The sequence below is a fragment of the Pleurodeles waltl genome, chromosome 9, assembly GCF_031143425.1.
Source record: "Pleurodeles waltl isolate 20211129_DDA chromosome 9, aPleWal1.hap1.20221129, whole genome shotgun sequence".
Taxonomy (NCBI): Eukaryota; Metazoa; Chordata; class Amphibia; order Caudata; family Salamandridae; genus Pleurodeles; species Pleurodeles waltl.
In genome coordinates, this window is record NC_090448.1 from 456,672,703 (window position 1) to 456,698,277 (window position 25,575).

General features: G+C 46.5%; 1 protein-coding gene across 1 annotated transcript in view; it reads right to left on the reverse strand.

Annotated features, from left to right (window-relative positions):
• Positions 1–25,575, reverse strand: part of TDRD9 (tudor domain containing 9) — a 2,107,755-nt gene that overhangs the window by 827,788 nt on the left and 1,254,392 nt on the right. Inside the window, exon 21 of the mRNA XM_069207577.1 lies at positions 178–297. Within this exon, the coding sequence (XP_069063678.1) occupies positions 178–297 (120 nt within the window). The remainder of the gene's footprint in view (positions 1–177; positions 298–25,575) is intronic.

The window sequence follows — 25,575 nt, forward strand, 5'->3', positions numbered from 1 at the left end:
GTCTGCACATTACTTTAGTATAGTACACAGGACAATTTGGTGGGGCTTGCTAAAAAAAAAAATCAATCCAGTTCTAGAATAGCTGCCACAACCAGACACCAGCCGGTTTCAACTCTGTTCCAAAGCTGATTAGACCTAAATAACAACAAAAAAGCCTCTCATATATAATTTTCTTACTTGCAAAATGAATCTCTGTTTGGAGCTGTACTCTCGATCCATGGGTGGTCGCTTCTGAGAATCAACAAACATGTTGAACGCTCGAATTCTCTTCTTCAACTCTTCATATAAATCAGCCACCTATAGGAATACATCAATTGTTTAAGAACATTCAAAACATGCCACATACCGACAGTCTCTTGGTGCAAGTCTTGATAGTTCATTAAAGGGATGTGTTTCTATACGTTTAAATGAATGATTGATCAGATGCTGGCTTTCCCTGGGATTCTGGAAGTTGGGGTCGGGCATGACTTACCCACTAATAATGTATCTCCCCCGCAAACAAAAAGCTCAGAAGCTCATGTAAGCATGTACAGAGGGAATAGGCAAACCAGGCTTTTGATCACAAGGGTAAAGTCCTACACCAGTAAGCAGGCAGAAAGCGATAGAGACACTTGGGATAATGGGAGCGATGGTAGTGCTCTCGCAGCTTAGCCAATGCTATAACAAGGCACAAGGAAGGAGCATCCTCCTCCAGGTTGCAGGATGTGAAACCACCAGCTGGTGATACAATAGGTAGGTTGTTGGTGGGTTGGTTTACACATTAAATAAAGGCCACCTTCATTATTTCTAGACACGAGGGAGTGCTTGCCTGGACGCACCATCTTGTTACACGTAACACTAATAGGGGTGGATGAAAACCGTAATGGGGACCACTTTTAATTCCGTAGGCCCACAAAGTGAATCCAAGACTAAAAAAAGTCTTTCCTCTTTGCTGGTGAAACACATATAACAGGAAAACTGCTTGTATTTTGATGGCTTGAGCCTTTCCAAGCAGTAGAAAAGTTTTGTGATGTCCAAGTCGTGTTTTTTTGTTAATGACAGAAATATCTGATCACTGAAAGCTGTTCTATTACAGGTTGTTTCAGCAATTCTGAATGGCAGCTATGAGCCAATCAAGAAGTGTCTACTTGGTTACGCAACTAAACGGCTAACGGCAGCCGACTCATAAATTGAACATATAACAGACAAGGCAGTCACTGATGGAACAAGCAGTGGGTAGGCAATATTGCAGTTGTTAGATGCAAAATACAACATCCTTCCTCTTTGTATTCACCTACTATATGTGGAAAGGGATCAGTGGAGTTCAAAGATTCACACTTAGATTAGTTTCTGTTTATAATACAACGGAGAAGAGTCTAGCCATTAAGTGTTTAAATATTATACAAAGCAGGGAAAAGGAAACTAGAATGAGCCATTTAAACCCAGCCGACCTGCCCACCATGGCCACATGAGACATTCTCAGAGGACTCTCAAGCAATATATAACCAATAGACGAAAACTCTTCAAAAATGTACGAAGACTCTTTATGTTGATATTGTTTCAACTGTCAGGAGAAAAAAAGACAACAGCTAAAAGACTCCAAGACAATATTGAGAGACACTCCAGAAGAACAATACAGAACAAGCACTAGGTGAAGCTGGAAGTGAGAGGAGAACTTGATTTGTCTGGAGTTCTAACTACTAATTTCTTCTAAATGTATCTAAGTTTTATCTGATCCACACCAACAAACTTTGGCTAAGCCAGAAAGTCTGGCTATTTTCCAAGTGAGTGTTGCTTCACTGGCAGGATTTTGTTCATGTGTGGAAGTGTGAGAATGATAGGATGATGAATGAATAAGCCACTGTATGAGTGCATGGGTGTGGATTTCATTCTTTAAAGCCTAAAGCCAGCATGATGCATGTCTGTAGAATGATACTGAAGGCTATATAAAGAGGATAACAAACAACTAGAGGCAAATAATGAGCGAATGCATTCTAACTGACCACTGGCTATAGCTCAAGCTATCCCTGGAACCCTGCATAAAGCAGATTTGTAAGCAATACAATATATTGCAGTATATGAGGTGCGGGGGAGCATATGACTGATTCTCCTCTAGCTCTTGTACCTTGCCTGGTGACTCAAGCCAAAAGTACAGGTCCCTAGAGGAACCAAGCCCCTGAGTGCTTAACAGTGGCATTCTATGGGCAGGAATAAGAGACACAGATAAAATATAATCTCTATATTACTGTGCCTGTCACAACACACTGGATCCAGTTTGTCAACCTGCTATTTTATAACAGATCCCTCAGAAGCAAAGCTAGGATGGATACTAGCTAAACTCCAGCCTCTGTTGTAAATAATCAGAAAACATGTAATTTTTTCCTTAAACGTAGAATTCTTTCACCTGCATGACCGAGTGTAGGAGGCTGGCCTGGCTTGTAGTGGGTACCAATGGTACTTACACGTTGTGCCAGGTCCAGTTATCCCTTATTAGGAGAGTGTAGTAGTGTTCTAGCAGCTTAGGCTGATAGAGGTAGCTACAGCAGAGCAGCCAAGGCTGAACTAGGAGACATGCAAAGCTTATGCAATACCACTTACATCATATAGGTACTATATCATAAGAAAGACCATACTTATAGTTACTAAAAATAAAGGTACTTCATTTTAGTGACAATGTGCCAAACATATCTCAGAGGATATACTCCCTTAGGAGGTAAGTAACATACACAATATATACACAACTAACCAAATCAGGTAAGTAAAACAGTCAGAAAGTAGTGCAAAAGCTGAAGAACACAATAGGATGCAATACGCCTAGGGGCAACACAAACCATATACGAAGAAAGTGGAATGCAAACCACAAATGGACCCATAGGCTAGTGTAGGGTGTAGAAGGTCGCTGAGAGTGTAACAAAACACTAAGGGTGTATAGGAGACCCCACCCCAAGACCCTGGAAAGTAGGAGTTAAGTACTACTATTTCCCCAGAAACACACTAAAGTTGTGATAAAGGATTTTGCAAGGACCACAACAGACTGAAAAGCACTGAAGAAGGATTCCTGGACCTGATGACCTGCAAAGGAAGGGGACCAAGTCCAAGAGTCGCTAAAGTGTCCAGGGGGGCAGGAGTCCACTAAACCCCGGATGAAGGTGCAATGTGGCTGCCTCCAGTTGGAAGAAGCTGCAGGTTTTGCAACAACGAAAGGAGGTAGGAAGTTATTCTTCGTGCAGAAGATGTCCCACCGCGTGCTGGAGGGTGCAGAGTTGTTTCCTTGGCAAAATACTGCAAACAATCATTGCTAGCTGCAAGAGTCGCGGCTGGAGAAAAAGGGTGCTGCCCAGGCTGAGGAAGGACCAGGATGTCGCCACTTGGGAGAGGAGACAGAGGGGGCCCTCAGCAACGTGGAGAGCCGTCGGACAGGAGGTAAGCACCCACAGAAGTCCTTGAACACAGGTTCAAGAAGTCTAAACACGGCGGTCGTCTCAACACTGCAAAGAGAGGTCCCACAACACCGGAGATCAACTCAGGGAGCTGAGCATCGCAGGACGGAGTGCTGGGGACCTAGGCTCGGCTGTGCATGCAGGATTTCTTGGAAATGTGCACAGAAGCCCTTGTATCTGCAGATCATGCAGTGCACAGGATTACTGTCCGGGGAGGAGAGGCAAGGACTTACCTCCTCTAAATTTGGACAGTTGGACCACTGGATAGTCTGGGTCACTTGGGTCCACCACCTGTGTTCCAGGGGCCACGCTCGTCAGGATGAGACGGGACCCAGAGCACCGGTGACGCTGAAGTTTGGTGCCTGCTGGAGCAGGGGGAAGATTCCATCGACCCACGGGAGATTTCTTCGTGGCTTCCAGTGTAGGGTGCAGGCACACAGCCCCCAGAGCATGCACCACCAGGAAACAGTCGAGAAAGCTGGCAGGATTAGATGCTACAATGTCACTGGTAGTCTTCTGGCTACTTTGTTGCAGCTTTGCAGGCGTCCTGGAGCAGTCAGCAGTTGATCCTTGGCAAAAGTCAAAGAGAGAAGTGAAGAGGAATCCTGATGAATTCTTGCACGTCGTAATCTGGGGAAAAGCCCACTGGAGAGACCCTAAATAGCCCTCGGAGGAGGTTGGCCACCTAGTCAGGTATGCACCTATCAGGAGGGGTCTCTGACGTCACCTGCTGGCACTGGCCACTCAAAGGCCTCCAGAGTGCCCACACCTCTCGAAACAAGATGGCAGAGGTCTGAGACACACTGGAGGAGCTCTGGGCACCACACCTGGGGTGGTGATGGACAGGGGAGTGGTCACTCCCCTTTCCTTTCTCCAGTTTCGCACCAGAGCAAGGACTGGGGGTTCCCTAAACCGGTGTAGACTGGCTTATGCAAGGAGGGCACCATCTGTGCCCTTCAAAGCATTTCCTGGGGCTGGGAGAGGCTACCCCTCCCCAGCCTGTAACACCTATTTCCAAAGATAGGGGGTGTAACACCCTGCTCTGAGGAAATGCTTTGTTCTGGTTTTCTGGGACTTCGGCTGCCCAGACCCCAAGAGGGCAGAACCCTGTCTGTGGGGTGGGAGCAACTGTAGCTGCAGAGAAAACCCCAGAGAGCTGGTTTGGCAGTACTGGGGGTCCATAGTGGAGCACCCAGGATGCATGGAATTGGCTCCCCAATACCAGATTTGGAATGGGGGGACAATTCCCTGATCTTAGACATATTCGGAGTTACCATTGTGAAGCTACATATATGTATTGGCCTACATGTAGTGCACACGTGTAATGGTGTCCCCACACTCACAAAGTCCGGGGAAATGGCCCTGAACTATGTGGGGGCATATTTGCTACTGCAAGGGTGCCCTCACACTTATTAACTTTGCACCTAACCTTCAGCAAGTGAAGGTTAGAAATATAGGTGACTTATAAGTTACTTAAGTGCAGTAATAATGGCTGTTAAATAACGTGTGTGTTATTTCACTCAGGCTGCAATGGCAGACCTGTGTAAAGGTTTGCCTAAGCACACTATGGGTGGCAAAAGAAATGCTGCAGCCCATGTGGATCTCCTGGAACACCAATACCCTGGGTATCTAGGTACCATATACTAGGGAATTATAAGGGTGTTCCAGTATGCCAATTGAAATTGGTAAATGTAGTCACTAGCCTATAGTGACAAATTTAAAGGCAGAGAGAGCATGAGCACTGAGGTTCTGATTAGCCTCAGTGACACAGTTAGGCACTACACAGGTATACAGAGTCAGGCCACAAACTATGAGCACTGGGGTCCTGGCTAGCAGGATCCCAGTGAGACAGGCAAAAACATACTGACATACATGTAAAATTGGGGGTAACATGCCAAGAAAGATGGTACTTTCCTACACCGACTATTGGGAATCTGTCGGATCTAGTCATACAAGCTTCATCTCTCTCCTTCCGACATTGCATGCTTCACTGATGAAAACACCTTCCCACTCTATCCATTGACGGGAAAGAGTAGAAGCAGAGCTCCTAGTTGGGGTGCCCTACTCCAGGCCCCATCAGCTACATTATAATCAATAAAATCCTTCATATTCCCAACTCTTTCTGAATTTGTGTAATAAACGTACCAATATTGAGAAGTTGCCAGTAATCTAATTTCTAACCAAGTTATCCAAAATGTAACAAGAAAATGAAAATCCTTATACCAATTACTTTATCCAATTCACATGCATGTATTTCACTTTAATTTGAAATGTAATACTTTGCGGAATGTCTACGTCCACCTCAGTGAATCATCATCCAAGGTGTCCAAACTTCCAATAACATACTTTAATATCAATAAAATCGTTCTTCTGCTCAAACCCCGAAATCACCTAGTGAATTACAGTATCGAGGAACCCTTCCTCATTAGAAAACATAGCATTAATGTAAGCACTGAAGGTCAGATTCATAAAAGTATGTATTCATATGAAAATTACTTTTTATCTTACATATTTTTGTGAATCGTTTCTGAAACCTCTAACTCACTATTACTAAAAGTGACATGAGGGTACACTCCATTGATTTCAATGGTGCTTCTTGAGATGGAACTAAGCAAAGACTGAAGGGCAAAGCAAGCCACCCACAAATGTACAATACTGTTGTGTTGCAGTTGTTCTGAGGTGCTCCACTTTGACACTCAAGTGCAGAGGTCAAAGTTTAACAGGAAGCCTCTTTGACAACTGTGACCTGTGACTGCAGAAGAGTGAAGGGACGACCTACTGTAAGACTGGAGGGACACATTCACCATTGAATGTCCAGAACAACAGAATCAGATTGCTGCTACCAATCTGAGAGACTCCAGAAATGCTGAAGCTCATTATCTCGAGCATCACTGAAGGGTTTGTATGTACAATCCAGTGTGAAAATCCAACATGATACAAAAGTCCAAGCACATCAATAGAGGATTTGAAGAACTGGGAATGGAAGTGAATCTCAAACATCAGAATCATATCCCAAATGTAAATGTACAGAGGATCTTGGAGAGCTAAGTCGTAATGGAGAAGCCCAGACCATGCACAGGGGTCATGGTGCACTGTAGATTTTCCAAGGCCAGTCAAGGAGACCCTGATTTCATCCAACTATGGGACTATTAAAGTCTCCTTTTCTCCTGAGGGAAGTCTTCCCAAAGCCAGCATTCGGAAAAACAATACCAGCAGTCTAGAGACCAAATGGCAGTACTGCAAATTGACAGTGCTGTGACCCCATTGTGAATCAGAGGTAGACCCCGTGAACAGGGAGAATTGCAGATGCAATCAACATATATATGATCAAGGGACACCATCCAATCCCACAAAGTGAGGGCCAGTAGCACTTAACGGAGGGGCAACATGAAGGAGTGAATAAATTTTGAACCATAAGTAATGAAATAACCAAAAGCACTGATCCTTTTTTTTGGTTCAAAGATGTAAACGGATTGAACTCATGTGCCCCTCTTTTTAAAGGGAACAATTCTAACGCTCTAACACATCTTCATTCAACCACTCTGTTCCACAGAGAAAGACACTGTGTTGAGGGATGTGTCAGGGGGAGTATATAAAGGTAAGGCTTATCCCTTGCGCATAAGCTGAATTACCAAGGGATTCACCGTAATCTTCCCGTAAATAGTGAAAAATAGGAGATATTTGGCCCTAACAGAAATTGATCAAGCTGAAAATAGGGATGACTGGACCTTCAGCTTTTATCTTTTTCAGAATCAGAATATTTTCTGACGAGATTAGGAAATGGCAAGGAGAACGCGCATCTGAGTCTGAGCTTTCCTGGGAGTAGACCTTTTTTCCTATGGAGGAAGAGCACTTGTCCTTCCCATGAAGTTTTCTGAGCTTTTTTCAGAGGATCCCTTGGGAGATCCCTCACTGTAAGAGAACAACCCTGAAGGAAGGGAGAGGGACTATTTTGGAGTGTACTTATAGGAACTTGCAATAAATAATTCAACTTTCCGCTCCGATGGCTTTTGGGTGCATGGACAAGCAAAAGTCTCATGGCAAGGAATTGTGGCCGGATCTGAAACACCACAAGCAGTCTCATGTGGATCCGATAAATTATCACTATAAGCAGGGTTTAAACTTTCTGGTGTTAGGATGAGACACATTTTACCTAATTACTTCTAAATTTTATTTTTAAAAAACTTCAGTAAAATACAGAGAATAGCAAAGTAACTGAGTAAATGAGGCCTGGAATAAACTGTAATTGATACGAGTGCACTAACTGCACCATATATAGCTTGATGTACAAATTACTTGCCTTCGGTAATGAAATATCTGGTAGAGACATTCTCCCCCAGCGTCAGACTGGACCCAGAGATTTTTCTTCGAGCAATACTCTTGCGCGTCGGTAGATGGCATTGGTCGATTCCACAGGCGTCGTTAGCGCCATAGTTGCCATGATGATGTCGAGAGTAGTACATAGACGCCGCCTTTGCGCAGTGACGTCAGTTTCTTTTAATGACTTTCCACGCCAAAGCGCAGAGCTGCTAAGAACACCGAGATTGGTGCGCCAGAGCTAAGGACCTGAAGGGGGAATCCCTTTCCCTAGAAATCAATTCACAAGCAAAGAGGATGGGTGGGCATTAAGGAATCTACACCTAGAATATGTATCTACCAGATATTTCGTTATCGAAGGTAAGTAACTTGTACATCTGATAGAGACTTATAGTTGCAGATTCCTTATCTTAGAATAGATACCCAAGCAATGCCATCCTCGGAGGAGGGCTGCGAACCAAGATCATACTAGGAAGTCCTGCAGGACCTAACAACCAAAGTAGCCGTCCCAACGGACCTGACTGTCCAGGCAGTAGTGTTTAGCAAACGTGTGCAGGGACGCCCAAATAGCTGCCTGACAGATATCCCGAACAGGAACTCTGCGTGCTAACGCAGTGGAAGCAGCAGGTGCTCTGGTGGAATGAGCACGCAAGCCTTCAGAGGGTTGCTTCTTGGCCAAAGCGTAGCACATTTTGGTGCAAAGGAGCACCCAACAAGAGATGGTACATTTTTGCACCGCCTTCACTTTTTTCGCACCCACATACCGACAAAGAGTTGATCGTCCACCCGGAAATCTTTAGTACGATTAAGATAGAACGCCAATGCTCTTTTTGGGTCCAGACGGTGGAGTCTCTCCTCCTCATGAGAAGGATGTGGGGTGCGTAGAAATTAGGCAGGGTGAAGGACTGGCCTACATGAAAAGGCGTAACCACCTTTCGAACAAAGGAAACCTTAGTGCGCAACACCACTTGGTCAGGGTGCACAGACAAGTATGGAGGTTTAGACAAAAGGGCTGGAATCTCACTCACCCTGCGAGCAGAGGTGATGGCAACAAGAAAGACAGTTTTGAAGGTGAGGAGCTGCAAGGGACAATTGTGCATCGGCTCAAAGGGAGTACACATTAAATAAGTAAGGACAAGATTGAGGTCCCACTGAGGCATGATAAATGGAGTGGGAGGAAATAAATGTCACGATTCACCCTGGGCTTACCGTCTGTATCGGAGAGGGATGGTGTGCGGCCCCGGTTCCTGCAAGTCCTGCTCTGACTGAGGTAGGGGCGACCCCTTCCGGTAGCCACGTTGCTGTTGACAATAGTACGCCACCACAGTCCGTGCCCTCCAGAAGGAGTCCCAGAGGAAAAACCCCAAGGGGAAAAAACCTCCAACAGGAACTCCCTTGAACAGAAGGAGGACACAAGGAATTAGCACTCAGGAGCCTGGAAATACTGGAAGGCTGAAGAAAAAACAGGAACGACTGGCAACGCAATGAGAAGAAGAAATGATTCCCCTTGTATACCCCTAGACAGGAAGTGATAGACAGGAAGAAGTAACACCACCATTTTGGATTGGGAAGGGGCTATAGCAATAGATAGGAAAAGACACCATAGTGAAAAGGGAACAGATGAATGCAGGGAGAAGGGAGGTGCAAGGTGTGCTGGGAAGGAGAAGTCATGGCTCCAGGAACCATGCAGGAGTAAAGGAAGGCCCTGAAAACGGGGTACCCAGTAAGTGTGATGCTAGTGGGGGGGGGGAGGGGGCGCAGACACCCCACGACAACACTTGTGTCACGCGCTGTGTGCGGCGAGGACCGAGGCCCAATTCTGGACCTCAGGCCTCGCCGCATCAGGAGAACAGCGCGTGGCCGGAGAAAAGGGCCGCCATGGGCCCTGCGACCTTCCCCCGCGGGCCGGCCGGGAGATGCCACGGGCCGCCGTGGCGCGACAATAAATGGGTGAGGCCTTTTAGGAATCTACTCATAATAGGAGATTTAAAAAGTGAGGGATGATCAGGTAACCTAAGGAAGGTCGAAATGGCAGCTAAATACCCTTTAAGGGTGCCCAAAGCAGAGCCTTGCTGGGCCAAAGAAAGAATGAACAGAAGAACTCTGGACAGAAGTGGTACATGCGGAAAGGCTTAAAGGAGGCCGGAGTTCCATTCGAGACGAAAAGTGTCTCTGAGCGAATGGCACGTTGGGACCTCCAACATGCAAAACAGCTGACATTGTGCGTTCTCTGCGGAGGATAACACATCTAACCAAGACTCGTCCCACTGCAGAAAAAGACCTTGCGCCACCTCCGGATGGAGACACCTTTTGTGATCGGCTGTGCATCGACAGCTGAATTTGTCCGCTCTGGAGTTGAGAGAACCCGCCTGTTGTTGAACCACCAGGATAATGCCCTGATGTTCCAGCCATGTCAAGAGGCGTAGTGCCTCCTGACAAAGGGTCCAGGACCCTACTACACCCTGTTTGTTGCAGTACCACATGACAGTAGAATTGTCAGTGAACACCTGTACTACTTTCACTTTGAGAGAGGGAAGAAATGCTTTCAATGCAAGCCTGATCGCCCAGAGCTCCAGAAGATTGACATGGAGCCCAGACTCCGCCGGAGACCATAGGACTCTGTTCTCCTCCTCTCCCATGTGGCCGCCCCAACCGAGAAGCGACGCCTCTGTCACTATAGATAAATCTGGTTGGGGAAGGGAGAGGGATCTACCGTGGACCGAATGCAGATTCGGAAGCCACCACTGCAGGTCTTTCGCAGTCCCCTCCAAGATCTGGACCATGTCAGAGAGATTCCCCTGATGCTGCGCCCACTGGAACTTCAAGTCCCACTTCAGAGCCCGCATATGCCATCTGGCATGTGTTACTAGCAGGATGCAGGAGGCCAAGAGGCCCAGCAGCCTCATAGTCAGTCTCACCGAAACCCAAGACAGAGAGTGAAAGATCAGAATCATAGCCTGAATATCTTGGACTCACTTTTCAGGAGGATAAGCCCAAAACTGCACTCTGTCCAGAACATCTGCAATGAAGGGGAGCGTCTGAGAGGAAGTCAGGTGTGAATTTGGCACGTTTACAGTGAACCCCAGCATGTGCAGGAGGTTCGCCATAGTCTGAAGGTGGGAGATGACTTTCTGGGGCGAGTCCGCCATCAACAGCCAGTCGTCGAAGGAGCGGAAGACTGATACCCCTAGCCTGTGCAGATGAGCTGCAACCACCGCCATCACTTTCGTGAACATCGGATGGGTGCTGGTAAGGCAGAAGGGGAGCATGGTAAACTGAAACTGCCCGTGACCTACCACGAATAGTAGGTAACGTCTGTGGGCAGGCAGGATGGGGATGTGGAAATAAGCATCCTGCAAGTCCAACGCTACCATCCAGTCTCCTGGGTCCAAGGCAGACAGAACCTGAGCCAGGGTAAGCATTTTGAATTTTTCCTTCTTGAGGAAGTAGTTTAGGTCCCGATGGTCTAGGATAGGATGTAAGCCCTTGTTCTAAAGTAACGGGAATAACAACCACGACCAACAACCACGACCTACTTCGGGCCCAGGACCTTCTCTATAGCTCCCTTGGCCAAGAGAGCTGCGACTTCCTGGCGGAGAAGTCGCAAATGATCCTCTGGAAGGTGACTGAAGGTTGGAGGCATGGCTGGTGGAGCAGACTTGAAAGGGAGGGAGTAGACCTTTCGAACGATCTGCAAAACCCACCCGTCCGTAGTGATGGATTCCCAGTGGGGCAGGTGATGGCGAATCCTGTCGCCAAGTGGATGGGAGTGAGGGGACAGACTAGGAGGGTTTGGAGGCTGCAGCGGGGGCACCGGTGGACTGGGCAGACCTTTAGTTCCCAGCCCCACGCGGGATTCCGCGTCACCAGCCACGCAGTGGCTGGACAGCAAGGGTGGAACGGTGACTTGGCAGAGGACGTGACAAGAAGCCCCTTCCGTGGCCACGAAAGGGGCGAAAAGTGGACTGCGGGGGTGGGGGGCAGAGGAAAGACCAAGGGACCGAGCCGTAGCCCGGGAATCCTTGAATCTCTCCAAGGCCGAGTCCGCTTTGTCTCCACAGAGATGGGAGCCATCAAAGGGCATGTCCATGAGGGACTGTTGGACATCCCCAGAAAAACCAGAAGTACGCAACCAGGCGTGGCGTCTCAAGGCCACAGTCGTAGCAACCGATCTGCCCACAGAGTCAGTCGTGTCCAGCCCACAACGGACTGAACTTCGCAACATCCTTCCCATCAATCAAAGCTTGGGTGACGATAGCACATGCCTCCTCCGGTATCTGCGGTAGGACTTGCGCAACCGTATCCCACAAAGAGTGGGTATAGTGGCCCAAAAGATATGCAGTGTTAACAGACCACAGCACGAGACTGGAGGAAGAAAACAACTTCTTACCAAACTGTTCCAGCCTTTTTGACTCCCTATCCGGGGGTGCGGAAGGGAATGAGCCTGAAGAAGAGGAAGCCAGGATGACAAGACTCTCAGACGTGGGGTGTTGGGACAGGAATTTAGGGTCGTTCGGAGCGGGCCAATGGCGGCGTGAGATAGTCCTAACCACAGGAGCCCCTGTGTTGGGTTTGGACCAAGTACCCAAAACAACATCAGTGAGGGCCTCATTGACTGGCAAAAGGGGTTCGGATGTGGAAGCCCCTGGCTGAAGCACCTCCGTCAGGAGATTGGACCTGACCTTTACAGTAGGAAGCTCAAGGCCAAGGACCTCAGCTTCCCTTCTAACCATCATACCATAAGTTGCTCCCTCTGTTGTAGCCACGGTAGGACGAGACAGCATGCCAGCGTCTGGAGAGGTATTCAGACCACTGGCGTCACCCAATTCCTTAACCCAGTCCAAAGATGGGTCATCCTGGTATTCATAAGGGTCCAGGGACCCCTCCAATCCTTCCCCGAATTCGTATCCATAGGAAAAATGGTCCGAATCCGACCTGGGGCGAATAGGCCCCATCAAAGACATTGTGCGGTGATGGTCCTCCCATGGCTTGAAACCAGTCTTCGGGGACATCCTCGATGCACCAAATATCTCACAAAAACTCGACAAAACGGTTGAAGTCAGTTAAAAAGAGACAAGGGTAGGTCTTCTCTGGATCAGTGCGTGGCGCGGTAAGAAAAGAACTCACATCACTGCGTGAAGGCGGCCTCTATGTACTACTCCCGATGTCAACATGGCGACTACTACGCCAATGACACCCACGGAGTCGACTCACACCACCTACCGACACGAAAGGGTATTGCTCGAAGAAAAATCTAAGGTAAAGAATCTGCAACCAGAAGTCTGTGTCTGATCTCGTTATTAATTTATTTTTAAAACATGTACACAGTGCAGCTGTCACCTGAACGGTATCCAGGTGCTATAACTATAAACCGAAACAACCTATAGCAACTTAAAGAACATGACAAAATTATCAGGGGAGGAGCCAGGTTTTCACAGCTCTTCTGAAGCATAGCAGGTCAGATAGATGTCTAATAAAGGCAGTCAACTGGTTCCAGAGTTGGGCTACATTTAGGGAATAAAAACAGAGAAAGTACATTCTAATATACATCACTAAAGGTTTTTGATTGATGAAGATCCAACAATGTTAGTACAACAATCTTATACTCCAATACAATAGGGATCAATGATCAAGTGAAGTAATAATGATGCCATAATCTCAAATGAGACACAATAGCCATCTGTTCTTATTCTTGTAGTTGTTAGAATTGTATGATATTAGGATTACAGGGAGTGCAGAATTATTAGGCAAATGAGTATTTTGACCACATCATCCTCTTTATGCATGTTGTCTTACTCCAAGCTGTATAGGCTCGAAAGCCTACTACCAATTAAGCATATTAGGTGATGTGCATCTCTGTAATGAGAAGGGGTGTGGTCTAATGACATCAACACCCTATATCAGGTGTGCATAATTATTAGGCAACTTCCTTTCCTTTGGCAAAATGGGTCAAAAGAAGGACTTGACAGGCTCAGAAAAGTAAAAAATAGTGAGATATCTTGCAGAGGGATGCAGCACTCTTAAAATTGCAAAGCTTCTGAAGCGTGATCATCGAACAATCAAGCGTTTCATTCAAAATAGTCAACAGGGTCGCAAGAAGCGTGTGGAAAAACCAAGGCGTAAAATAACTGCCCATGAACTGAGAAAAGTCAAGCGTGCAGCTGCCACAATGCCACTTGCCACCAGTTTGGCCATATTTCAGAGCTGCAACATCACTGGAGTGCCCAAAAGCACAAGGTGTGCAATACTCAGAGACATGGCCAAGGTAAGAAAGGCTGAAAGACGACCACCACTGAACAAGACACACAAGCTGAAACGTCAAGACTGGGCCAAGAAATATCTCAAGACTGATTTTTCTAAGGTTTTATGGACTGATGAAAGGAGAGTGAGTCTTGATGGGCCAGATGGATGGGCCCCTGGCTGGATTGGTAAAGGGCAGAGAGCTCCAGTCCGACTCAGACGCCAGCAAGGTGGAGGTGGAGTACTGGTTTGGGATGGTATCATCAAAGATGAGCTTGTGGGGCCTTTTCGGGTTGAGGATGGAGTCAAGCTCAACTCCCAGTCCTACTGCCAGTTCCTGGAAGACACCTTCTTCAAGCAGTGGTACAGGAAGAAGTCTGCATCCTTCAAGAAAAACATGGTTTTCATGCAGGACAATGCTCCATCACACGCGTCCAAGTACTCCACAGCGTGGCTGGCAAGAAAGGGTATAAAAGAAGGAAATCTAATGACATGGCCTCCTTGTTCACCTGATCTGAACCCCATTGAGAACCTGTGGTCCATCATCAAATGTGAGATTTACAAGGAGGGAAAACAGTACACCTCTCTGAACAGTGTCTGGGAGGCTGTGGTTGCTGCTGCATGCAATGTTGACGGTGAACAGATCAAAACACTGACAGAATCCATGGATGGCAGGCTTTTGAGTGTCTTTGCAAAGAAAGGTGGCTATATTGGTCACTGATTTGTTTTTGTTTTGTTTTTGAATGTCAGAAATGTATATTTGTGAATGTTGAGATGTTATATTGGTTTCACTGGTAATAATAAATAATTGAAATGGGTATATATTTTTTTTTGTTAAGTTGCCTAATAATTATGCACAGTAATAGTCACCTGCACACACAGATATCCCCCTAACATAGCTAAAACTAAAAACAAACTAAAAACTACTTCCAAAAATATTCAGCTTTGATATTAATGAGTTTTTTGGGTTCATTGAGAACATGGTTGTTGTTCAATAATAAAATTAATCCTCAAAAATACAACTTGCCTAATAATTCTGCACTCCCTGTATTAAGTTTTTTTGTATTGTAGCCTTTGTATTGCAATTTATGGATGTTTTAGCACGTTGTGAATGTGGGATGACTGAGTTAGGTGAAAGCTATTTTTGTATTTGGTTTTATGTTTCTAACATTGTGTAAATGAATTAAATACAATTATATACTGTTGATGTAATTCTTATCCTGTAATGTAGATTGACATTTAGCCCAAACCGTGCATTCAAGAGTTGTATCTTTATATGACATACAAAATTATTATTATTGACACATATTGTGATATGGGTTTTGAGGAATATCAATCCAGTTGTATTTTTTGTGGCTCTTAATTTAGATTCACTCTACAACGTAGCACTTGCAGTCTGGTCACTAAGATAGGGGGAACATGGCGGCCAGTTGAGAGCTGGACCGCGAGCTCTCCGGATGGGTGGGCGTTAGATGGCGTACTGTGACGCCAGCGCAGGAATATGAACCTCCAGGACAGAGGTCTCAGCGAGCAGAGGAGTTGAGCTGGGATTTCCTGGCTATGGGCGTCGTGGGATAGAGACGACGGGTGAGGCGGTGGAGTTTGGGTCGGCGTGCACTCCGGGAAGGAGAGCTGAGGAGCGGTGTCGGAGACGCGCGTCGGCTTCTGGAGTGTGGGCAGAGGCTGCGAGGGGTGTGCACTGTGGGAGACGCTACACCTCTCGCTGCAGCCTCAACGGAGCGCTGGTGGAGAGCCCTGGGCTCCCCCGGAAGAGAGCTCGGTTGGAGCTTGAGGAAAGAAGCTGGTGACTGCACAAGAGAACTACAGTGCATGTCGCTGATTAAGCGCCGCCCTAGGGGCTTTCGGGCTGATGTTGGTGAGGCAGGGAGCATAAGGAGAGGTAAGCCTGGGCCCTTGGGGCTGAACTCTATTTCTTCTTCACCCATAACTGCTGTTAACAAAAGAAGGGGTGAAAGCGGGATCAGGCTCTGCAGTGGGGGTGTTGAGAGGCCGAAGGCTGGACACAAGGATTTATCAACAGAGGGTTGTCAACTTTTTTCCAAAGGCAAGAAGGAGTTACCCCATAAGAGGGGTTTGGCATATCCCTTGGTGAAAAATAATAGTGTGCTTCTGATTACAAAATACTTTCAGAGCACGGTTTCTCCCCCACAGGGCGCAGTGGACACCCAATTTTCCTTTGCGGGCTTGGGGTCGATTCAGCAACCCATGAGATCTGATAATAACATGCTAAATCAAATAACTGAAGACTGTGGGACAAATGGAGGCGTCCTCTCCCCTTTCAATGTTGGTTATTGCCATATCCACCCCTTCAGTCTCCCCTGCATCTCATAGTCCAGTAGTACAGGAGTTGTTAGTCTCCCTAACTAAAGAGAATAGGGAGAAGTTTGAGATTTCAGAAAATAATCAAACTAAAATTCGGGAAGCTTGCGAGGTATTGGAGAGTAAAATTAACTTGTTGACTGATAGACTAGGCAAGTTGGAAACCGTGGTGGAGGACCAGGATAAGCGACTGTTGGCTAATATCCAGGATATTTTGCAGTTAAAACTCGGAGAGAAGACGTTACAGGATAAGCTGGAATTCTTGGAGAACAATATGAGGAGGAATAATATTAGGTTGTTTGGAGTCCCTGAGGGCATGGAAGGTGAAGATGTTAAAGGGTATGTGATAACACTGATCAGGGCCGTTATCCCGAGTTTAGCTCATTTGAACCTGGAGGAGGATATTCAACGAATCCATCGGGATCCCTTTAGAAAAAGCCCCGGAAGGAAAGCTCCTAGGAAGATTCTGATAAACTTTGCTACCTACGTAATCAAGGAGAGAATTTTGGCTGAAGCCCTCAAAGCTGGAAGTTTTTCTAAAGGGGACTGGTCTTTCCGCATAAGATCAGATGTCTCTAGAGCAACTCAGGATAGGCAGTGGGAACTGGGGAACTTTGTCCAAGAGCTTCAGTCTCTTGGGGCTACAGTACAGTTGAGGTTCCCGGCTGCCTTACGTATCATGTGGAGGAATACAATGTATAATATAAGAGATCCGGGGGAGGTTTGGATTTTTATAGACCAGATAAAGGCGTCACAGTAGGAAACGGGAAGTTTTTCCCTATGGAGAGCTTAATAGGGGTAACGATATGGTTATCCTAAAAGAGGAAGGGAGGGTTCCCCTTGGGTGGTGGGTTGGCTGGGAGGTTGGTTTTTGGGTGAAGGGGTGGTTTTGCACTAGGTGTAGGAGCATGTGGGTACAAAAAGATAAATATAAGAACATCCTAATAATTTGTCTAAATAGGAGGGGTGGGGGTGGTACTCAGATTCTCTTTGAAAATGGTTAAGTATGGGGGTCCACAGTTGAAGATTCTCTCATGGAATGTCAATGGTCGGAGGGTAAAGCGAAGAAGGAGAAAGATCTTTGAGTATCTTAGACTGGCAGATGAGGAGGTAGTTATTCTGCAGGAAACTCATTTGCGGCAAGAAGAGTGGGATAGCTGGCTTAAGCAAATGAAATGGGTGGCGTATAGTGTGATTACTAATCAATCTTGTGCAGTTAAAGGGGTGGCAATTTTGTTTAAAAAATCTATTAGGATGAAGGTGGGTAGTGTGCAAGTAGATTCAAGGTGTAGATGGGCGGTGGTGGAAGTGTGTTTGTACAGGTGTTAGGTCACAATGGCAGGCTATTATGGTCCTAATGTAGACGATCAAACATTGTTCCAAGAACTGTATAATCTTCTACTTCTAGCTAAATATCCGGTAGTGTTAGGCGGCGACTTTAATATATTACTGGATCCTGTTCTGGATAAATCAACCCCTCGGGGTACTGTTAACTCTCCTAGAACTCGGTCACAGGTGAGGTAGGCTATGATAGACTGAGGACTGGTAGATAGCTGGCAATGGAAAGGGGGTGAAGGGTCTAGATTTACATTTTACAATAAGAAATATGGCCATAAATCCAGAATAGATTTTTGTCTACTACTTAAGAGCCTGTGTGGAGATGTGATGTGGGTAGCTCATGTGCCAGCAAACCTTTCGGATAATTCAGCTATAAAGCTACATTTGAGTTCTAGGGTGCAGGTCCCAGAGTTTAGGTGGGCACTAAATCAATCTTTACTTCTAGACGATTTGGTAATGGAAGTATTAAAGAAGACACAAGGGAGTATTTTGTTTTAAATTCTGGATCAGCTAGTTTACGGAATATATGGGACGCATATAAGGCATACATTAGAGGGAGGCTTATTAGCTTGGCAGCTTATAGGTGTTGAGAGGTGAAAGAAAAATTAGGAAGTATTAAAGCATCTATAGCCGCCCTACAAGCACTAACATATAATGCACAAAGGGAAGTGAATGAATGTCAACTGGAGAAATTGGAGCGTCAAAATGAAAAAGCGCGTTTGGATCTAGATCTTTTTTTAGAAAATCAAAACAGGACAAAATGGGAAAGTAGTCGGTACGCGCATTATGAATATGGGGAAGGGTGCAGCAAACTTTTAGCTTGGAATGTTAAGTCAGATCGCTCAAAGAAGTATATTTCATTGATTAGATCGGATATTGCAGGTCAGCTTTGTATCAAGCAATAAGAAATAGAAGAGGCTTTTGTGTCCTTCTTTCAAGCACTTTATACAGAGAGTCTTGAGAATTCAGTGGAGCAGGTTAGAGAATTTTTGAGGGAAGTCCACCATCCCGCTTTGGACGATTCGGCGCAGCCGCTGTTAGGTAGCGAGATAAATGGGAAAGAGCTGGCTGAAGTTATAAAGGCTTTGAAGAAAACATCTGGGCCTGATAATCTACCGAATGAATTATATAAGGTACTTGGGGAGGAATTTACACCAATCTTACTGGAATTGTTTAATAATATGCTTTCAGAGGGGGCACAAGCACCTAAATCATGAAATGAAGCTATAATCTGCTTATTGTTAAAACCAGGTAAGGACCCAATGCAGTGCTCATCGTATAGACCTATTTTTCTACTTAACTCAGATTACAGACTTTACACAGGAATCTTATCTAGAAGACTTGGGAAAGTTAATGCTAATTGGGTACATTCAGATCAGAAGGGATTTATTAAGGGTAGACAGTTGTAACTCATGACCTACTTGCTGCCGTAGATATGGCATTGCAGGAGGAGGCTCCTTTGGCGGTTTTGACCTTTGATGCAGCTAAAGCATTCGACCGAGTTAATTGGCACTTCCTGCAGGTTGTGATGGAATTATTTGGATTAGGAAATTCCTTTATTAGAACCATTATGGAACTGTATAGATCCCTGACAGCGGGGATTTTGGTTAATGGTACGCTGTCCCAAGAGTTTAGTATTAGTCGAGGTACTCGACAGGGGTGTCCTTTGTCACCCTTGCTCTTTGATTTGTATATTGAGCCTTTGGCAATATTGCTAAGGGCTTGCAGGGATATTCTTCCTTTTCGGAGCAGTGGGTGGGAAAAGAAAGTAGCACTCTACACATGTGATCTGATGGTTTATACTAGTGATGTAGTGGGTTCCCTGCCTATTATTAATTCATTGATGGAGCAGTTTGGCGGAATGTCAGGTTATAATGTAAATACTGAGAAGACGGAGATTATGTGTTGGAATATGGCCTATGATTCTCCATTAGTTAAAAAGGAGATTAGATATTTGGGAATTCAGTTTACGGCCAATTTCAGTGAAGTGGCAAGGGTTAATTTTGATAAGGCCTATATTGAAATCAAAAAACTTTTTAATGCATGGGCCGCTCTTCCCCTTTCTCTAATTGATAGATCAAATATCTTAAAGATGTGTATTCTTCCAAAGTTAAGTTTTTATTTACTACTATCCCATTAGAGTTTAAGTCACGCTGGTTTCAAAAACTCCACGTTTATTTGGGCATCTAAGTGAGTAAGGATAGGATGGAAGAAGCTATGTAGAAAATAAGGAGTGGGGAGGATTGCATCCCCAGATTTCTATAAGTATTATTTGGCGTTTCAACTAAAGAATATTAGAATTCTACTGAATAAGAAGCTAGACTATACTCCTGTATGGAAGGCTCTGACGGTGCATCTTGCGGAGTGGGCTGATAATTTTTTTGTACAAATTTGGGCGCCCAAATTTTTTTTAAGAAGGTTCGACTGACGATCCCTAGACAAGCTTTTAAGGTGTGCGTGCAAATTAAAAATGTGCTAGGGATAGGTAACTACTGTAGCTCCGCCTCCATTTGGGATTCACCAGGTACCCCTGAGTGTCTTATGGATAAGTTATCAGCTCCGCTGAAAGCCAACGGGGTGGTAAAGTGAGGGCAGATTATAGAAGACTCTGAATTAATATCTTGGTCTGCATTTCAGGAGCGAACAGGGGGGGCAATTTCCAAGTTTAACTATTACCAAGCTATCCAGCTGGGTTAAGTCTGGTCAGGCAGGAGAAATTGGGGGAAGTACTTGGGAGGGAAAATTAAGCCAGACATCTATAAATAAGGAGGTTTCTCTATGGTATCAGACGTTACTGGATGCAGTAGAAGAGGATCCGCCCCTCCTGGTGTTGAAATGGGGGAAGATCTTTCCGACTTTAGACATGATCTCCTTATGGCAAAAGTCATGTTCAAGATTGTGGTTTACTATCAAATCTGCGGCAATGAGAAAAAAATCAGCTGTTTACTCTGCATAGGGTATATTGGTCACCAGCTAGATTGACAGCCATTGGGAAATCTAGGAAAAACTGTTCGCAATGTGGGGATTCTAATGCGGACGATCTTCATATGTTTTGGCAATGTCCAAGCTTGACTAAATTCTGGGAGGACACAGGAAGTATCCTTAAGGTAATTTTTGGTGGGAATTTAGAAATAAAAATTGTTTGTTTGTATTAATGCTTTTGGCTAGACGGGAAATATGTTGTAAATGGGTGGGCACACTACCTCCTACCGCCCAGGAGTGGCAATCGTCAGTAATACGGTTAAGTAATATGGAACAAGCTGGCCCTCTTAGTAGAAGAGACGACTTCTGGGCGGTTTGGGAAAATGTGTATCAGCACTAAACATGGCTGGATTGTGTTATGCGGTTTTCTTTCCCTCAACAATTAAGTCCAGTGATTAAAACTCCCTCCACCCAACGGGTGTTGCTTTGGTATGACCACAATTTGAGTAAATGGTAGGGTGTGGCCAATGACATAAGTGGGAAGACTTCGCACGTGTAAGACAGGTAGTTTGGCCCGTTGGTCTTGAGGGTTTTACTCCTTGTAAGCACAAACCAAAGGTCTTTCCTACCAAAGTGTGGGTTGTGGGATGAGGACAAAAAAATTATTTTTTTTAAAAAACGTAGCACTTGCAGTCTTAATGTAAGGCCAGAGACCAGGTTTCAGAGTTAGGAGGGCCATGAAGAGCAGAGACCAGTTGTGTGAGTGCAGGACAGTGGGGGTTTACACCAGTAATATAACTGTTTATTAAACAACTTCAAGGATGTCAAATAAAAATCTGAATATTTACATTAGGCGATATGATTTAGATTTTGTTAATGTACCAAAAAGTAGAAATTGTTGGTCTCTGTAAATTATCTCTGTAGGAAAAAGTGACAACTGTATCATTCTGCCATGATCACAACATACAATATACGAACAGTTGGCTGACCTGAGGGTTCCTAAAGGAATGAGTCCCTAAACTCAATTCTGGCTGAGTACACACACACTTAGACAGTCTAGTGCCGGTGATTAGCAGACGTGAGTAATCGAGCACAATCGGCTCAACCCTGCACCACACGTTTGTGTTCCCGATGAGGCGTCAGGAGTTGGGAGCCCAGGTGGCCGGCAACGGTTGGTGGCGGAGGGTAGCCGCAGAGATCTGCGGTGAGTGCTGGGCTGGGCTGCAGTTGAGGGGGCCCTGTCGGATGTGGGGACGCCGAGGTGGAGAAATCGAGGGCTGCAAGGCTACTGGGGGTGCTTGGGTTGGGCACAGTCGGGTGGAGCTGGGGTTTGGGTTGAGGGTCGAAGACAGGGAGGTTGGGGCGGAGTAGTTGTGGCGAGGAGTGCGTGAGTGTGAGTGCAGGGCCATTTGTGCTGCTTACCTTCCCTGCCTCCTTGCCTCACCTCTGCGACGGCTCTGCCCTTCCTGGCCCTGGTTCTTGATCCTCCCCCCCCCCACTCCTTCCTCCACCCGGTTGCCCCCCGCGGCACTGGTACCACCGCTCTCCGGTCCGGCTGCCACCTACTGGCTGCCCCCCCCTCATTCCACTCTATCCCTCCCCTCCCGCTCCTTCGGAACTTCGCTGGCCCCACTCAGCCCCACTTAGTCCCTTGCTGGTCCTAGGTTCCTCTCTATCACGCTTTTCCTTGCTTTGCCCTGCTCCGCCCCAGAAGATCCCTAGGATAGCTGCTGTACCGCAAAGAGGTCTACAAGCGCGGTGGCCGGAGGAGGCCACCACTGAGTGTGTGCCACTGGGTTCTTGCAGAGGCGGCCCAGCTAGGCTGGGTGCAGCCTGTGAGACCCCGGTGAGACCCGCTCGTAGCCCATCCTCTTCAATCACCTTCTCCCTGCTGACGGCATCCTGCTTCATTATCCCGAGCCCCTCCTCAGGGCATACGCTAAGTGGAAAGAGGCTGCCGGGAACCAAGCTGCCACCTGTCGTCATCCTGTGTTAGTGCATCAAGAGTGCAGCAAGAGCGTAGCAGGAGTGTAGAAGGCGAACAAGAGAGCGAGCGTGAGAGTTGCAGTCCCAAAATGTGCTCTGGGAGAACCAGAAATCCCCCAGGCGAAGAAAGACGCCAACCCGGAGTGGGGGGGGGGGGGGGGGGGGGGGGGGGGGGGGGGCTTTGGCGGGGGGCTGATACATCTGAAACTCTAGCCAGCGTCACTGACACTACTGATACAATTGATCAGTCACTACCTCTACAGAATAGCAGCTCTAACTTGATCAGTTCAGTCGACCAGACAGTGTCCCAGGGCAAGATTAGTTCAAGGACTGTGCAAGACATTCTTACAGCTGCAAAGTGCCAGCCTAAAATTGACGCAAAATTTCTTCTTCTTAAGGCCCCGGCTTCAGCTATCTACGCGGAAAATTCAAGTATTCCAGGTTTATCATCCCCTTTGGAACCAATTATTATCAGCCAAGTAGCAGCTCTTGGTTTAGCTCCAAACTCAGTGTGCACCCCTAAAATTTCCAAAACTATTGAGTATCCATCAGTCTCCCTGCCTCCTAGGTCATCCTCCTTACAAATGAAGGCTAAACCCTTTACAGAGGTTTAGGTCAATTTGCATGGCACCGGGATGGAGTCTCCATCTGCAGACAAAATTGCCAGCTGTAAGGGCTGCACAGACAAACTTAACTCAGCGGCCTTCAATAATTTTTCCCCCACTTCTCTGCTGGCATTGTCACCAAGGCAGCTATTCCAGCATGCCAGCTTAGTTGAGTCATGCCCTTTGGACTCAGCAGGCTTAAGCCCGAACCATCTACCAAAAGCCTGTTACTGCAACAGTCTCCCCAACGCAGTGCAAGCAGACTCAAAATTGGGCCAGGACTTGTTAAAGCACCCAAATAACCCAATGGATGGACCCTGCCTCGACCTAACCGTCAGCTGCTCTGCTCTCCGGGATAAACCAGCAATCTGCTTGCAGCAGAATCCGTCATCGCTTACCTCTCTGGAATGGGAAGCAATAGTGGCAGTATAAGGTGACGGAGATGGAGTAGGCGCCATGGGGCAGAGTCAATCTTGCTCTACCCCTCGTTCATCTGCAGGGACTTGCTTTAATACTAGGCCCCAATTAGGGGCCCCTATACCTTCTGAGATTGCCACAGTCCCAGACATACCAACAGTTTTGAATATCATACAGATCATCCTACAGTTCACTACTGAAGCCTTAAACCTCCAGTCCACCAAAATAGACACCCAAATTACATTTCTAAATACATTAGCAGTCTTTACCTCAGGAATTGAATAAAAAATTGCAGATCTCAATAACTTGATAGAGCACAGAACTCTGCAAATTCCTGATTACCCCCCTGTCCTTGTGCATGCTCTTCAATCTTGGATAAACTAAGCTCTCTACCCGGAGCTTTAAGCACGTCTTTGAGGACTTGAAAAGAGCACTGGCTCAAAATGAGGCGGTTGCTCTCAGATTCGCCTCCAACCCCATGAGTGACAACCCTCTGCAGCCTTCAATAACAGGTCTGCAGGACACATCCTTGGAACCTTCCAAGCCCTATTTACAGGAACCTACGGATGGTCACTGAACAATCAAGCAGCACAGCTCCCCGGAACCTCCTTGCAAAACTACGACTCACCAAGCAGCCTCCCCGGGAGCCAGAACTTGGGGCCTCCTCCCAGCCTTGGGGCCCCTCTTCCTCCTGCCACAATTGGCACCCCAGCTAAAAATCTTTTGCCACCCCCTTCCGGAAGAAATGCCAACGGAAAGGGAGGAAGCACAGGCTAAAAACATCCATTAAGAAGAATATTACTACCTTCTTCAGTAGCCAGGCAGGGGATCCCAAAATATCGCCCTTCTCTCTTTCGGGCTTCAGATTCAAGTACACACATCTTCATCGGAAACTAAGGGTGGGTCATCTAGCGCTCTCAAACCAGCGACCTGCTCCAGTTTCACCTCTCCATTAAGCCAATCGCGAGAAGGCACCTCCGTTGGTGATTCTAGTAGTAACACCATTGCCAAAGGAGGCATGTCCCAGACCCTTTCTCCGGGAAACGGCAAATGCGCTGACAAATGTACTTCATCAGATGCACCCCTTATTGTTACAGCAAATTTTGATAGAAGATCTCGCCAGGTCCAGTTGTCCCAGAACTTAGTAAGTCAATGAAGGACCAGGGAAAGGGCGCAGGAGAGCGACTTTACATCAACAGTGCTGACAACTTTTGAGGCTACCAGACCTCAAAGCAAGAATTGCCATATGATGCTCCAGTCGCAAGTAGCCCCTATGAGCCCTTCGTTGATCGTGCGCAACAGTGACCCAAGTTCTACTGTAACCTTGCTGCACCCGGAATATAGATCAAGAGGCACATTTGATCTGCTGAACCGTGGGAACATTCTAAGGTTGTCAGGACAGCTTCCCGAAACCGCAAATCTTACCTCAGCAGATATGGTCTCAGTGTCATTTATTCCACCCTTGGCACCCCAGATGAATGAAGTAACCAAAGTGACCTGGACCTCGGCAGAGGTTAGCAGAGCAAGTGCTTGGAGTAGGTGCTACGCTCAGGAGCTGGGGGATACATATAACCCCGGCAATACACCCTGCTTATCCACATCCTCTATTAAATTGACAGGGATGTCGAGGGTCTCAACCATCACCCAGTTCCTCCAGGAAGACTTCAAGGAACTCTCATGGCACAGCATAGCCCAGTACAGCATCGCTGCCCCGCTCTGGAGCATCATCATTCTTTAACAACTGGAGCTGGTAAACCAGCACACTGAGCACAGGATCAAGGCAACCATGATGGGATGGTTTAAACATCAGCAACGAAGAGGACAAGTCTAATTTTGCAATATGTTCCTGGAATATTAATGAGCTACTGGACAAACTGGAGGATAAGTGCCTACTCAACTACCTAACGTCATTCCAGATAATAATGCTGCAAGAGACTTGGACAGAATCCCCACCTACAATTACAGGATTCGTGAGTTATGTCCCGGCAACA